General features: G+C 42.5%; 1 protein-coding gene across 1 annotated transcript in view; it reads right to left on the bottom strand.

The window, feature by feature from the left end:
* Nucleotides 1-420: 420 nt before the first annotated feature.
* The window catches only part of kif20ba (kinesin family member 20Ba), a 31,325-nt gene continuing 14,282 nt past the window's right edge, over nucleotides 421-17,463 (bottom strand). The window contains exons 29-34 of the mRNA XM_026309844.1: nucleotides 16,586-16,693; nucleotides 15,662-15,871; nucleotides 4,238-4,309; nucleotides 3,749-3,866; nucleotides 2,357-2,505; nucleotides 421-1,797 (exon numbers count right to left, since the gene is read on the bottom strand). Coding sequence (XP_026165629.1) covers nucleotides 1,717-1,797; nucleotides 2,357-2,505; nucleotides 3,749-3,866; nucleotides 4,238-4,309; nucleotides 15,662-15,871; nucleotides 16,586-16,693 — 738 coding nt within the window. The 3' untranslated portion in view covers nucleotides 421-1,716. The remainder of the gene's footprint in view (nucleotides 1,798-2,356; nucleotides 2,506-3,748; nucleotides 3,867-4,237; nucleotides 4,310-15,661; nucleotides 15,872-16,585; nucleotides 16,694-17,463) is intronic.

The following is a 17,463-nucleotide window of genomic DNA, read 5'->3' as shown; positions in this document are numbered from 1 at the left end:
CACTAAAGAGATTTCGTTCTTTGTGCCCACACAGCACAGCAACAGCCCGCCTCCAACACAACCACCTGGGGGGCTCGCTGTCAGCAACAGCTTTCAAGCTTGTTTTTCCCACCTCTACACAGAACATGTAAGTGTCAAACATCAGAACTGCTTCTTGAAGCCCAAGTGCCTCAGTGCAGAGTCAGGATTTTGGAAGAGAGGCCTCGTTTCTCTAAACCAGGCCAGTGATTAGTGTCAACAGGCTGTTTAACAGCAGGGTTGTGGGTCTTGAACCTGCGTAAAAGCCAAAACGAAACCTGTAGAAGGAAATATTTACTTTCATGTTTGGTTATTCTAATATTTGAGATATGAAAAAGGTGTAATATTACACAAATGGCTGACAGATATAATGCAGGAGAATAAACAGAGAAAATAAATGACTCGCTTTAACAAAATTTAATGTACTTTCCAAAAAGAAACATCCTTCATGTAGAACAGAACAGACGGATCCAAGAACTCAACATCCACAAGTCCTGGCTTTCAGTCGTCAGAGAGAAAAGCCTGAACACAGTAAAACCAGTGGTGGTGTTGTCCAGCTGTGTCTGACCTCAGTGTGCAGTCAGTTTGTTCCTTTTCCTAAGTTTATTCTTGAAAGAGATAAAGTGCAGCAGCAGTTCAGTAAACTACAGCAAAGGGTGTTTGGATATCGGACTTATCTGAACTGTGATGACAGATGGGAGATATTAGTGCTAGCAGCTATGTTGCTGTCACTTTAAGAAAACAAACAGGTAAGTTAGTGTAGTATGAAATAAACAGTGTTATTAGTAAAATGACACTACATCTGGAACTGTTGCAGCATATAGAGCATATAATACCAGTACGCCAGAAATAACTAAGCTCCAGCACAGCCCAGAAATTCAATTGCACATTAAAGTAAAACAAAAAACAGAGTGCTTATTATTTGATAGGACAGGAAGAGGGAAGTTATCTGAGAGGGAAAGGAAAACATAATAAATTATTATAAAGAAGAAGCAAGAAGATGATTCAACTATAAATCAGCTTTTTAAAGGAAAAGCTGAACATTTTGGGAAACAGGCTCATTCGTTCGACTGATATCTCTCATGTCTTTGCGTTAAAGGTTAACTTTCCTATAAACCCTATGAAGGCGAGTCAGCCTTTACCTTATTATTAGCTGTCAGGGCAGTAATGCTAACAGGTCAGCTGGATGTGCCTGCTCTGTGCCTTCATAAGATGATAAATGCCGATAAACGCTTCTTCCACAAGTCTCCACAGACAGAGCTAAAGTTGGCACTAGTTATAGTCACCAACCCACTTTTAGGAGAAATACAGCAGGTTCAGGAGGCTCCTCCAGCAGCTAGTCAGGCTCACAGACAACAACAACACCAACAACACATGCATGTGAGCTGTAATTAGCCAGCTGCTTCCCCTGCTCCAACAGCCTCCTGGCTGCAGCTCCACACAGACACGAGTGATACTGATCTTCAGAAAAGCAAAACAAGGATACTTTCCAAAATGCTGAACTGTTCCTTTAATGGCCTCCTGCTGAATAACTAGTGGTATATTAGTGACTGCTCAAAATGTATCTGAGCAGTTAAATAGTGTGTCTGATTAAATAAGGCTGAACTTCCCGGCCACATATTAAACCGATGGACGTGTGGGCAGCTGACGGCTCCTCCACAGGTCGGATTGATGTACAGGACTATATGAAGCTATCCCTTATTTAACAATCCTGGAGCGAAGGCGTCTCTTGATGATCTGATGGTCGCTCACTTTTTCCTCGGGCTCTCTGCTGATGATCTAAAAACACAGAACCAAACATTAGAAATGACGAGTAGAACTGCAGGGCTGCAATTACAGAAACAAGCAATGAAAACCACAAAACCGATCCAAGTGCTTATTAACTCTCATTCATGCCATTAAAATGGAATAAGGACGTGAACGAGTGTATTAACTCTGGGTGAACTGAACCTCTACAGAAACATCCAACTGAGCCCCGATGTTATCGACTGGCAACTGGACTCATTGAGGATCCTGAAGACTTCTCTGCTTCAGGTCTGACTGACAGAGGGAGCCCCAGGAAAGTGCCTGTCTGCTTTCACACTGATTTGATTATTTTTAATTCATGAGCGAGAGAGTCCAGTCTTTGTCTCCCACTTGGCAAAACAGATGAGACGTCTCTAATGGAAATGTTGTCTACACATCAGCACCATACGAAAACGTAAAATGGATCACAACGTACTGAGTTTGATCCCCAGCTGTAGAGTTGGTACATTGAGCTTCTCTACTGTATAATCTGTGTGTGTGTGTGTGTGTGTGTGTGTGTGTGTGTGTGTGTGAGAGAGAGAGAAAGGCCTACTGGGTGTGAGGGCATGTCCATGGGCGAGGAGATTTCAGGCCTGTAGAGTTTCTTTTTCTTTTTCTTCTGACTCAGGGATGAAGAGGAAGAGGAGGAGGCTGCTGACTCGGCATCGGCCCGGCCACTCACCAGACCCATCATCTTCTTGGCTGCAGAGATGGAGGAAAATGGAGGAACACGCTGAATAGATGCTCTAACTGATTGGCTCATTTTATGTTGGTGAACTTGATGATGTTAGATGTGCTGTGTGTCGGTTTTGAAATCATTACCAGCTAATATGAAGCATTAGAATAATTACGGTACCAGACCATCACTTTGTCAGCTGCCGCTCTGCCTTTTTAATTCAGGTGATTCCAGTCAAATCGCTGTTGGTTTAGGTGTTTTCAAAACTAAAAATAAAATGTTATTCATCCTTTAATCTTTGCAAATGTAATTTAGTGTCTCAGTGGAACAAAACAACTAAACATCGAAGAGGAGACTGCAGAGGGTAGAAAAGAAAAGGGGAATGAGGACGTGAGGAGGAGAGAGAGGAGGTTAGGGTTTGATTGACAGGATGGGAGAGAGAAGGAAATATTGCCAGGTGAAAAGGTAAAGGTTGAAAAAGCGTAAAGTGCTTGAGGAGGAAAAACAAGACGAGTGAGTGAGTACACAGGAGCAGGGAACAGCAAATAGCACAGATGGGTGGACGGTGGGATGGTGGACAACGACAGCACCCTTGCATAGGAAGCCTGGAGCAGCAGTTAATTGATGGGACAGAACTGTCGATAAAACACAGATGACTGGTTCGTTCCAGCATGTTCCCTGTCTGAACTTTCTCCTCTGGGCCACCATCTCTGTCCCAAAGCCGCCGCCTTTTCCCAGCGACTTTCTACAGGAAGCTCAGATTTGTCCTCGTGTGTCCTCTGTCCTGTTTCCACTGTGACATTTAAAAATTCAAAAACATGTATCTGGGCTTCCTGAACTATCAGTAGAGGAAGAGAGGTGATGGAATATAATTCGGCAGTTTGCAGAAGAAAATACACTAAGGCTGAGAAAGACTTGGTCTGTGTGTGTGTGTGTGTGTGTGTAGATTTGTTACAAAAAGCCCCAAGCTAATAACCTTGGTGCTGTTAAATATCACCAAGACTGAATTTTATTAGCTCAGAGGTAGTGCATCAGCAAAGCAACTGCTGTAGAGGACAGATACTGATGCAGACCTGTCCTGTGCTCGCTTTTCTGCTTTTCTCTGAAGTGTTTAGATGAAATGCAGCAGCTCGCCAAGGTCAGAGGGCAGCATGCAGGGCACGTCACTGAACGTCTGTTCTTAGAAACAGCTCATAATAATAATAATAATAATAATAATAATAATAATAATAAAACTACAGCATGTGACCATGCTAGTCACACACTAACCTTTGGTGCCGAGCAGGGTGGGGGAGCTCTGCAGGAAGTCTCCGATCTTCTGCAGCGTTCCTTCTGTTCTGCTGCGGATGCTGCTCTGGGACTCATGGCGACCTCCTGGGCTGGAGAGCTGATCAGATGAACAGACAAGTATGGTCGGTCTGTCTGCGTGAACACGTCCTTACAGTGCAAACATACTGAAAACTGCACTGTGTTATACAGAGGCGATTTGGATATTCAACCTTTGCCTCATTACACCAGCCACAGTCACACAGTCCAGACCAACAGCAGCGCAAACTGAACCTTCACAGAGCTGGATTTACTGCAGGACTGTTGGATTAGACTGGACTAGTGTCAGATAGGTGTACCTAATAAACTGACAACTGCGTGTATGAACACGTACGAGGCTCCAGTATTTATTTATTCATGAGTTATTATCTATATGTCGATGATGATTGTTGGGTGTGTGTGTGTGTGTGTGTGAGAGTGTCTGGTTGTCACCTCTTGGTGTGGGGTCAGCTTTGGCGTCAGTTTGGTTCTTGTGTTCCTTCTGTTCTCGGCCTCCACCTCGTCCTATCAACACACACACACACACACACACACGTGTAATTCAAAGACACACAAACCAAGTGTTACAACACTGAGTGTGTCATGAGTCATCTGTACCAGAGAATTAGTAAGAGGCCGACTGGCAGCGAGGTCAGAAAGAAGCACCGAAAACGACAAGGAATGTTTCATAATGACAGTTTGGGCGAGATGGGGCCGGTCATTCATACAAGGTGGACATCAGGAGAAAAACATTCAGACACCTTGAGCACCGGCCTCAGTGGACGATCAATTGCATCTTCACCATTTTATCAGCCGGATTCAAAACAAGACCCAATTTAGTGTCATTTAGGTGCCAGATGGGCTGCAAGAGTTGACAAGCTCAACTGCTACCAGTCAAAATACATTGTGTGGGTGTCTCACAAACACCCAATTAATCTTCACTTTTCACTTTCATACTAGAGTCTGTGACGAGCACTGTCGTCAGCCGTGTGTGGAAAACCTATCATTACGGCTAAACAAAGTAAACAAAGTGTCTGATGTTTTCTTTACTTCGTGGTCAACACGGTTTTAAACCAAGCATGTGACCTTCAGTTACATTTTCCAAGCAGCTCATCTGCACTTATTTTTTTCACCAGGTGAAGAATCTGACGTTTTTCTCCATCTGAGGTCTGAGAGGTAATGAGCTGAATGACATGATGGCGTGAGCAGGTGGAAAATGAATGAATGAACACTGTATGTTTCTGACATGCTGTGCTAAAGCTTTGCCTCACTTATAAAAGACCTTACATGTAAATGTTTGCAGCCTTTGTCAAATACAAAGAGGTTTGTGTTTCAACCTGAATAATCTCCTGGGTAGAGGCTGGCAGCTCAAATCACATCTGATTAGTCTTCATTAGAAACATGACATCACTAGTCGACTGTAAATATGTGTCAATTACTCCAAAATCCATTTACCGTACAATCCTACTTATTTATAATCAGGATCAGCAGTCGGACAAGATTCACAAACTCAGAATCAGGAATTTGACCATTTAGACCACGGCCTCCCACCAGCACAGAACTTTGGATTCATTTTTCTGCTGTGTGGCTCCTGGTGTAGCGTTCAAACATACAGGGATCCAGTCCGTACTGCTGCACTAGCAGTTAGCGTAGACCTACAGTTTGGTCGAGGAATGGCCTCCTCTGTGCATCCTACCAAGACCAACTGTGGGAGTGACTGGCACTGTGGAGAAAAAGTGGCCAGAATGTGAGCCGTAATAAAACCAACTAAGTCTGAGATGTGATTTGTCAGTATAGTCCTGCATTAGTTTCCAGCAAACAGCAGGATTCTGACTCACGGGAAGCCCTTGGGACGAGGCTGACCTGAGAGGGAGGCTCACCAGCTGGGCAGAGTGGGAGTGGTGGACTCCATAAACACAATCCTCTTTGAAAAGCAGACAAAAGGTCAAAACATGTGGAGTCACCATCGACTAAGTGAACGTTTTTAAAAATAATACTAAGGAAGAAGAACTGAGATGTAGAGAAACAGAAGCCGAGACCGTAAAATAATAAAAACAGCAGTGAGTGGAGTGTGTGTGTGTGTGTGTGTGTGAGAGAGGAGGAAGAATATAGATAAGTGGTGGTGATAAACTGTAATTACAGTGTGTGGAGAGTAAACGAAATGTGTGTGTGTTAGAGAGAGGACGATGGGAGCAAGAGGAGGAAGTAAATGACACGAGATGACATGAATTAAGACTGGGGACAAAGAAAGATGCAGAGGAGACAGAGATATAAGCTGCATGTGGATGGTTGGACATTTTTGACTCATTCATCTAAACAGACTGTGAACCTGGAGGACTAGCACAGAGGCTGTGAGAACAGACTAGAGAGGGAAACTATGAGAACAGACTGTGTAGCAGGAAAATAACTGGTGCACCAGAACCAGAGGGTAAGACCAAAATCACAAAAGCTAAAAATGACAAAGATTGTCTGGGACGGCAGCGATGTCTCTGCTGAAGAAAAGCCACGCCGTCGTCAATAAATCATTACGAACTCATCTGCTGAGGAGACAGACATGGACGACTGGCAGAGACGGATTAATAAATGAGGTTCAAAATGAGAGAGCAAACTGAACCGAGCAAGAGGAGAAAATGTTTCTGGGCTCAGAGTGAAAGGAGAAGCGGTTTATTTGCCTGTGTGAGTCCACATTGTGCCAGTCATCTCAGAGAAAAACTGGATGCTGCACGGTGCCGTGGCTGATGGGATGGAACGGCTGATCACTGCTGGGTCGCTGCCTATAGACGTCAAACCCATAAGATAAGAACCCACTTTGCTACGCAGCACCCTGCCTGGGTGTCACATGGGTGAATTACGAGCACGGTAATTAGATTTACATGATTCTATTGATGTTGACAAGAGAAATGCCCTGAAAAACAAGAAGGGCAAGAAGTTTGGAAACATCTACTCTGTGTTTCAGAATCATGACGTGGAAACAGATGCTGATTTATCTGATTTTTGAAAAGTCATTCGAACAAATACTATATAATATATATATAATATATGCAGCTTGTGAAGTAAATGAAGTAGAGAGGATAAAATAATTATGTGTAATGTATAAAGATCAATAAAATCATGAAACAGACGTGATGAAGGTTCCGTGAATAATCTGATCATGGAAGAAGCTCGTCTGATTATGTTTGGGCGAATCATACAATCATCATGAGATTTCTGCTGTAACTAAACACTCAGCTGCTCGGCCTCATCGTTCCTACATCTATGGGGACAAGTCTTTCAAGTTCGGTTTTTCAGAAAGTAATTCTAGTAGCCGCTCCAAACTCAGCTGGGAGCAGTGTGGCCTGTGGTCAAGCAAGTGGCTCTGTAATAATAATTTTACACTTTGACCCCCAAGTTATTCGCTCAAGTGTCCTTGAACAAGGTACTGACCGCCAGCAATTTTCAGGAGCGCTGCCCTGTGGCTCAACCTCAACGCTGATCTCCACGTACGAGGGACTGTCAGGCTGCAGCTACATTTTACTCCCCAGTAAAGTCAAAAGCCAAAACCAACAAAGAGGCTCAAAGCACAACTTGGAGTTTCTCCCAATGCTCTCTAGTCAACATGATGCAAATAGAGAAAGACAAGCTCTTCACAGGGGAAATCTGTGGGAGACTTAAGGAAAACTACTCCGCTCCCACACAGCAACAAGCTAACGATAAACTTATCAAGGCACATGAGGGAGCACATGTCATGTAAAAGGTTGTGCTAAAGTATTTTCTACTGAAAATGATTTTTTAAAGAGAAAATAAGACAAAAGTAACAGATGTGTTATCTGGCTACTCTGCTGGCAGCTTATATTTATTGACATTGCCATGAATGTGCTTTTCAAAATGCCTTTTTTTTTTTTTACCTACAAAACATCTGCACTCACCGTCAATCCACCTTCAAAAAGAGGACAAGATAAACATGCACCCTGTCACGTCACTGACACCGATGCTACTTGGAGGGGAGCTGTGAAACTGGCTCGTCAGTCACACTTTGCCCCGTAGACTGGAAACAGTTCAGTGTTGGAGCGCCCCAACAACAAACCCAAGTAAACATCCTCACTGACATCGTGTCTTAGTCCGGTTATTGACTGTAATCGCATCATGTGTGTGTGTAAATTGTATCTTCCACCTTCCTACTGTAAAGAAACTGATGCAGGTAGTTCTGGACTCTGCTTGTGCAGCCCCCAGAGGTCAAACTACAGTGATGTGACATATGAGGATGATGGAGAATGTGATGACTGTGATGAGGAATGTTTCTTTGAGTTGGGACGGACGGTACCTGATGTGTCGTTCTTCGTTTACTCCTCCTGAAAATGTGAGACTTCAGGAAAAAACAAGACAAAACAACTTGATTAAAACATCAATGCACCGTCACAGGAGCCTACAGCTGAATAATGAGCTAATGACTCAGTACCTGAACACTCAGCAGTGAATGACAGTATTAATATGCAAAAGCACTAATTAAAAATCAAACAAACATTTTAAAGCAACGCAGCTGACGTGGTGTATCTTCGGTTTAACTGTGCTCACAGCAGCGGTGCTGCAGCAGTCTAATGGAAGCTGAGCACTCATCCTGAGCGATGATTAACTTGTTGTTAGAGGTATTTGTGACAGTGCTGTACACTAATAAGGGAACTATTACCCACAGCCACACATACAGAGCTTCACTTCTCCTTTGAGAGCCAGATCTGTCTGGAAACAACAGGAGCAAACAGTCTGAACTGAAACAACGCTTTGTCATGGTTCTGACATTCAGCTCCTGGTTCTCACTGGTAACTAGATTTGCAGTTTCTGAACCAACGTATTTATTGATGAAATGCTCAAAACAGACTTGATGAGAAGAGTGACAGGATCCCAGCACCACCCACCAAGACTTAAAGACTTGGCTCAGTGAAGTCGAGTCCAACTTAATGCAGGAGTGACATCTAATCAGGCTTCATCATTCCCCTAATAGATGGAAGCAAACACTCTACGCCGTGCAGGGAAAAGTGTTCCTGCTGTGACCTGAGTCAGTCCAAACCTACAGGCTCATGAGTTCTCTGTTCCAGGTAAACTCCGACTTTGTTCTGACCTAACGAGACACTAATAAAACGGATGAGCCAGTGTAGCGTAATGCTTCATGCTCTTTTAAACAGAGCATGAAACATTTATATAGTTCATACTGCTAATGGGATTTGATATAAAGTGCCACTGGTGCAGCATGGGGTGCCGGGTCTGTTCGCCAAGCCCTGTTGGACCCCAAGAGTCTCTCTAGTCCCTGCTGCACTCATGTTTGATGTTCAAAACTAAGAGGCTCCTTCTGAGAGCCCGGAGATACATGTTACTGGTTTCCATTTTCTGCTGTTCGTGGAGGGTAAGTTTAGGAGGGAGGGCATTAATGTGCGAGTACTACAGTACGTGTTTTACTGAAGAGGCTACTGAAGCATCACGAGGAACATACTGGAAAAGACGAACCAAAATGGAAGCAGCGAAATCAATGTTAAAGATTTGAGGTCTAAAAATATATTTTTCATTTATGCTCCATTGTTGGTGAAAGGAGTATTTGGACTGAAAAGTACTGCAGCAAACCGACGATCGATTTTGTACTGTTAGGGTCATAATAGTCAGAGTGAAAGGAACGCAGACAGAAACTACTGACTGTAAACCCATCAAGAGGAGGCTAAGGCTGCCTTTTCTTCTTTAACAAAGAAATCCTACAGTACGTTTTGTTTGTGTAGCCTCAACTCACTTTGGCTTGATGGTTTTAGAAAAGTAGAGGAACTGACTTTTTCTTACTGGCATCTACTTTTCCACCGTTTGCTCAGTCACCAACTACATTTGGACTGTGGACCTGCCCCAACACTGACATCAACAAATTAGTGATGATATTAGATTAACACGTTTTAGTCAGTAACTACAGGTCGGCCTGTACAGCAATACCTACTACAGCAATTTCTCCAAATTAACAACAAGCGATGTGTGTTCATGATTCCCAAAAACCACAGACTCCGATATGTTTGTTAAATCCCTGCAGCTCGAACAGAGTCGCACTTGAGCTGAAGCACACTAACCAGTTTAAAACTGAAGAGCTCTCCTGCAGACGTGCACTCATACATGTAAAAGCAGATTTATCTGCAGCAGGTCAAATGTGCTAACATGCAGATGGAAACTATTACTGATTAGTTACTTTTGGATTTTTCTTATGTTGTTATTACTGATGTGTCAGCAAATAAAACCAAAAATCAACAGTTTAGTCAAAGGTACTGAAGAACATCCAGTTGAGCTCCCTAGGAACACACATTCATTTAAATCAGTGTATTCTCCTGATTCACATTCACCATTAGATCCATATTTATGGATCAAAACATAAACTTAGCTCCTACAAATATTTAGCAACTCCATCCAATAAATGAGTCAGGGTAAAAAGTGGAACAGAAATACAGATGGGTTGCCATTTTTAGTTGACTGATTTGAAAAGATGCAAATCACCAGCTCTGGGTTAAAGCTCTCACACTGTCTGCTGACTCTGACTCTTCCCCCTGACCTCTGTGAGACTCCATCAAGTGTTGTCCCATTAATCAGTGGTGAACCTGCTCTGTCTGTGCTCCTGCTGACTCTCGGCTCGATCAAGGACAGGCCGAGATCAGGCAGGACAGATCCACAGAGACAGACTGAGTGAAGGGATGAGAAACAGCAATGACCTACAGTTCAACTTCAGAAAATCTCCAACACCTTCTGGTGAACACAGAGCCTGTCTCTTAACATGAAGCAGCATCAAATATGAGCAATGCCATAACTTTTCATTCACCTACCAATCGGTATTTGCTAACCAGGTAACATCTGACTTGTTAACTCTGGACCTTTACAAGTTTACGTGGCGAGTGATCGACTATTCTGTGTTGCTCTATTTTAAAGTCTAAGAACCAGATATTGCACCAGAGATGGAGCTCGATAATGGAGAAGAAAATTGGTTTACAAGGGAAGAATCGAGCTGGTGTGTGTGTGTGTGTAGACAGGTGGGTAAACAAGCAGATAAGTGAGGATGTTGAGGGTAATGGAGTGTGGGATAACATTCCCTGCTATTAATGAGATACTGGGGCAGTATAGATTTCACTCACTTGGAATTAGGCTGTGAATAATACAGAAGGAAAAGATGTGTAACTGTAAAAATGATTACTTGCTCATGTTTTTAATCCTTCTCCTTCACTCACCTTCTCCCCTTTTTGCCCATTTTTAATTTTACCAACACTGGGATGATATCACTGAGGAACAAGACTGACAATACACACTGCTGATAGGTTACTCCTAATAGAGATGTTTCAAGAGTAGGGATGAGACTGTTTTGTTTGTTAGGTCCTGTTGCCTCTGTAACTCTGAGTTATGTCCTGGGTCTACACTGGCCTTTACCTTAGCTTGCAAACAACTGGTACCAAGTAAAATTTCCCAATGAGAGCTCCTTGCAAACGTTTATTTTCCCAGTTTTTAGCGATGACTGACGCAGTTGGTAGGTGATCTGTGATGAACTGGAAAGTCTCTATTAGAGGCTGTACAGCTGAGGGGGTGGGGGCAGCGAGAGCTGCCTGTGTTACAGTAAATAAAGTACAGGCTGATCACCTCACACTGTGGGGCTTTATAGATACATGTAATGATGCAAACAGCCAACATCTCTGCAGACTGTGTAAGGATAATATAATATAGTACACTAACTATGGGCACACCCCACACTGCATAAAAGTCACAAGCTCTGTTGTTTCCTGATCATTAGACAAGACTGTGGTTTTTAAACTATATACACAGCTTCATTCATAAAGCACAGGCTGATCAGCTTTAAAACCTCAAAGCAGGAACTGTCATCTTCTTCTGCTGTTTTTACCATGTGCTATTGCTTTTTATTCTCTCTCCACTTCACTGCAGTCTTCGTCCACCTGTCCTTCTTTAACTCTTCCCCCCTAACTGGCATTTCCACCCTCTAACCCTAAACCAATCTCTAACAAGATATTCTTTCAGTGCTGCCTCTACCTCCTGCACACTCTGCTTTATTTATCTTGACCAATTTCTCTCTTGGTTTAAAACTCCCCTCCCCTCTTTGTTTTCCCTGCACCTCAGTCTCTCCCTTTTTCTTTAACTGAGTACGAAACATTACTTAAGCCTCTTTCTTTGGCCTGCTTTTCTATAAAGACTGTTGGGGTCACTGATATGCCACTGTCCTCATGACACATGTGCTCTTGACCTTTCAAAACCTCTGCATCATTGTTCTCTTATGACTATCGCATTCAAGGTGAAACCTCATTGCAGCAGTACTGAGGTGTGTTTGTTAGGGAACAAAAGTTACAAAAAGGAAGAGAAACACGATGAGACAATGCTCAGATTATATTTTTATAACTAACACAGATGCTCCCAAACAGCTAGTCCACTCTGCAGACTCACTCAGAACACTCTTCAAATATTTAGGCTTTGGCATGCAAAGGATTTTAATGAAGCTGTCCTGCTCTTACAAAATAACAAAAATATCTTAATATCTTGGCTCACCTCTCTACTCATTCATAAATGTTGACTGAAGTGCCCCAGATGCCAAAAATAAAATCTGTGCAACGTCACATCAGTTTAGATGTGCAGGGGAACCCCAACATAAACTCCTGCATCTTTCTGTGGGCTTTTCCTTACACCCCTCTGTCTTAGGTTTGTGTTCCAGTTCTCTCGGTAGAACCAAGCCCAGTCAGCAGAACGGCAATCATTAATGGGCTTCATTGCTAAGCTTTAACCCATATATGAATAGTCTCTAAACAGAAAAAGGTTTCATACCAGCAGAGTAAAAGGAGACTAAATCACACCCCAAAGCTGTGTAAGTACCATCTACATTTGGTGCACACTGATTTAATACTAACCTTGATCTTTTCTTTGTACCAAAATGCATCTGTAGCTACATGTTTCAAAAACTCCCAGGCCAGGAAATGTCTAGTTGTGTTTAGTTTACTTAAGCGTGCAACTGCTTCTAAATTCAGGGTCTAAATAGCTTTCCTCTTGGTACCATCTCAGAACAATCATCTTTTATTCAGCACGGTCTGCTTCCCATGCTATGAAGATGACTGCTGCGTTAAGATTCATCTGGAAAAACAGAGTTTCAACAACATTTACATAAAGGCAGTAATTATACTTTAGGTTATTCTCAGTCACAAAAACACCAAAGCAACATCAGCCGATTGCTGCAATCAAGATGCCCATCTTTCACTATTCATGCGCTTCAAAGTGCAGCTTTGTCAGTCTGATCACGTTCATGGTAAAACCCTATGTCTGCGCTACAGAGCGATAATAACCCGGCAGACAAAAGGTTATTCGGGGAAGCATCTTGTCGTCACTGAAGGTGTGAAATTTGCTGTCAAAATGCTGCCCACAAGCCCCTGAGCAAGGGTGTCACAGGGTGTACGTCTGTCAACCTCCACTAAGAAGAGATGGCAACATAACCACCACCAATCAGTATCACTACTAAAATCAGAGAACATGTTATTAACTGCCCGATAAGTCAGCAGGTCGCAGCATTTATCAAGTCAACACTTGCTGCTACATTCAACCACGACAGTCTAGCATGACACAGTCTTTTGTTGTCCTTCTGCTATTATCTTTAGATCATGTCATTATTGTGGTTTGCACACAACTAGCTACCTCGAAGAACGGCTCCTACTGCATTTACGACTAAAGTCACTTCATAAACACTGAGCATGACTCAGTCTAATTATAATATCCACCACCTGAAAAAAATTAGATGAAAGAGGCAGCAGGAAAACACTGACTGATATGCTTCATCAGCTACTTGCTCATATGCCTCATTTTCAATATTTGGAAATTCAACATTCTAAATTAAAGTTAATGATGCAAGACTACCCTTTATTGGGAGCTGTGTTGGACTTTCAACAGCACTTTGATAGAAAGGAACAAAGTGGAAAACAGTGAGTTTTCTGTGAGGAACCGACTGCAGACAATGACAGAATGATGGGACAGATGAGCTGTACACGACCTTGTGTTCCTGCAAGACAGATGCTTCTTTAATAATGTGCTCTCTGGTGGGACTGTGGATGTGTGGGAGAGTAACACACAGTATAATAGGAATAATGAGATTCTTTTCTTTCACCGGTATGTGGTGGGTGTTTTTACTATCTAGACTGTATGCAAACTGAATATTAATATTATTACATAGGTTTTCAGTGGTAAAAGTCATGTATATCTAACTATACATGCTTGTATTAGCATTTGCATGATAAATGTAGCAGAGGCATTAACCTACTTCCTTTCAGTCAAAACAAGTTAATTCATGCAATAAGTGCAGCCCCTATTCTGCATTTAATGAAAAACAGCCTGTACAACCTGTTCAACATACACTTTTCTATACGACTGCCAGTCTCTGCTGTGACCTCCAGTGGGTTTCACAGAACGTCCGTGGGATCAGCGGGTTCACAGTAATCTGTTTCCAAAAAGCACAGATGGAAACGTCCTGCTGACCTTGTTAGTCCTACGCAGTATACAAACAAATTTCCCTGAGCCTTTGGAAACTCGATGATACTCAGGAGAACAATTGTTAAAAAAAAAAAAAACATGAAACAAAATAATGAACCGTTTCTCTGCTTTTCATGTACTTGTGAATTAGAGAAATGTTTCCAATGATTGAGCCATGTTTATTATTAGTACCGCTGCATCACAACAGATGCTCCGAATTTCTCTCTAAGCATCATCAACAGATGACAAGTGTGCGGTGCCCCACAACACACCGCACAGGGAGAGGGACATCACAGTTATAAGCACCTCTGCTACTCAGCAAGCAAAAGTACAACCCCCTGAAACACTGGAAAAGGGCCAGGAAACCTCAAAGCTCCACTGCTCTTTTAATTATCCAGCTGAGCACTAAAAGAACTACAAAGGCTGTGAATTATAACCTACATTAGGCAAATGCATGGCTCGAATCACAGCTGCAAAACTATGGATTATTGCTTCATTGGACAATGCCTGTGAGCGCGTTACTCCGACTGCTGTGCTCTGATATTACACACTTTCTTTTCTTTTTTTTTTTTTTCTTCCAGTAATGCCTTTAATGTCTGAGTGTGTTTTTCTTAACTCCTCAAGTATCGAAGTGGAGATAATGGTTTGCAGAACAGGGTAACCATTGTGAAATCAGTCTCATGTCATAACTGGCCCAGGGGGTTTGGGGTGCAGGGCACATCTGGCTACTGGTGAGTGATTTTTATCTTTTTATTAGCACACAGTTGATTCTTATTTTGATCTATATCATGCAACCACACAGAGGGAAGCAGAAACACGGTCGTCCACTACCATCAAAACCAAACATCAAAACAATTCATACATTTCAGTTTCACTGCTTACATCAAATCCAGTGCAAACAGAGAACCTGAGGGAGTTTGCTGCACACTGGTAAACAAGTGCCAAACTTAAACTGCCATTACAGCTGCTGTACCTCCATCTCCAGAAATAACTAGTAAGACGATGCTACACTATCTGTGCTGGATTGATGACGGCAGAGGGAAAAGGTTTCACAGTGACATTTCCTCCACAGACCATGTGTGAAAAATGAACAGCTATCATCTCTGAAAATAACTGAAAAGGCCCAACTCTAAGGTTCATGTTGCACAGTCGTTTTTTTTTTTAGTTATCTACAGAGGATTTATCGTCAGGAAAGCAGGAGAGGAACAAGGTTATAAATAGAGGCTCATACTGTGGCATGTTTTTATGTTCTTTTTCTACAAAGAACAAAACACATGGCAAGTTAAAAACACAACGATGAATATGATAATCATTTTCAATCAGCTAAGCGTAATGATTCAACACCTGGTGACCGTGTGGGCAACCCATTTTTATCTGACTGGCTCTTACCTTCTCCATCTCCCCACTCTTCCTCTTGCGGGCAGAGCGGGTGATTTTAACCGTGACTGCGCTCTCGTCCCCTTGGCGTCGCAGAGCCACGCGGTTTGGCTGCAGAGGGCTGAAGGAAATCTCCAGCTCAGGCCGGGGGAAGCGGCTCGCCCTGCCATTCTCCGTGGATATCTCAGAGGAGTCGAGCACTGATGGATAACCAGCTGAACCCTGAAGCAACACACAGCAGTAAGGGTCACTTCACAGATACTCGAGAGACTAATGTGTCTGTTAATGCAGCATGTCAAGGTCAGTCAGTTACGACGACAGCCAAAGTTACCACACCTGTGTAACTGTTGCTGAGCAAGAAAGATCTTAAGAGAGATGGCAAAATATCAGGCTTGGAAACATTTGTGGACCCAGTCTCCCTAATTCAAATATCAGAGAAGTGACTGTCCATGTATAAGGCTCTTTGCTTGTAGAGTACTGGTGAATTTACTGAGGGAGATTTTTCTGGTATATAAAGGGTTTCTGTTAACTGTGATTCCTGTCTGACCAGCTGCTGGCTCAGTGGGATATCACCCACCATAGGATCTGCAGGCGGAGATGATGTACAGGCCTAAATGTCATGGCCAATGTCATGACTTATGTCTATCTGAAGCATCATCAGGAACAGGATGTGAGTGTCTTCTCCTTAGAAGTGGAAATTGTGTAGAAAGTGTATGAAGAAGAGAAATCACTGAAACCATCGGGGAAAACTCTGCTGAGGGATTTTAGGCACCAATGGTGTAACTCTAATCCAAGCACAATGCTTAAAAATAGATTTTTAAAAAAAGTCAAAACCTTTAATTATTTTACTTAATAATTAAATACAAGTTTGTGCCTACACTCATTACGTATCGTACAGGACCATGGTTTTGTCTTCATGTCATCTCCTGAGCGTACCTGACTACTAACTGATGCTCTGGTATCCCTCTGTCCTCCAGACCTCTTGTTGATGGTTTCACTCGGGGGTTTCCCATCCAATGTAGCAGGACTCTCCATGCTTTTAGTCTGTCAGAGGCAGAAAAACATTGAAAATAATAAGGACAAGTGTAACAGCCATATACATGTTAAAATCAATGCTGTTTCATCCTGCAAACACAACTACTAAGAGTAAAAAATATACAGATACTGTGCTGCGATATCCACAACACAAAACACCAGGAATGTCAACATCCAGGAAAAGGCAAGCAGTGTACTCCAGATGGAAACACGAAACTCAAACAGATCCTGGTGAAAACAGCCTGTGGTCTGCTGTCTACTCAGAAGGTGAAGAACACCTGAGGACAATCTATGAATAAATAAAACAAAAAGTGAAGCCCCGGCAGGCAGAAGACGTCCACTGTATCATTGATAAGCAGGTCTGATTTTAAGTCTGATCCACGAATGCGGTCCCTCTCGAAGTATTCACATCCTCAATGTATAATTGATTTTGAAAAAGCTTTCCAAAAAGCTGAAAATTATTAAATTATAGATAAACCACAAACAAAAAAAGAAACATGTATTGCCCCAGGCCCTAATGTCTGTGCGCTCTGACCTGGTCACTCCAGACCTGAGCACAAATGAGAAAACAACAAAAATAAAAACACTGTGCTGCTGTCAGCAAACCACAGGCATGTTTGGCTTCAAACACAACACAGGAATCACAAAGTATTCTGAGATGATTTAAAGCTGCAATATGCAACTTTAAACTAAACTAAAAATCCAGTTATTTTTAATGTATAGCTCTTTGACACTGCTTGGAAATTAGTGACATTTGGATAAGAGAAATGATAAGAGAG

The sequence above is a fragment of the Mastacembelus armatus genome, chromosome 15, assembly GCF_900324485.2.
Source record: "Mastacembelus armatus chromosome 15, fMasArm1.2, whole genome shotgun sequence".
NCBI lineage: Eukaryota > Metazoa > Chordata > Actinopteri > Synbranchiformes > Mastacembelidae > Mastacembelus > Mastacembelus armatus.
The sequence above is the reverse complement of the archived record's forward strand: the minus strand, read 5'-3'. Positions and strand labels throughout refer to the sequence as shown.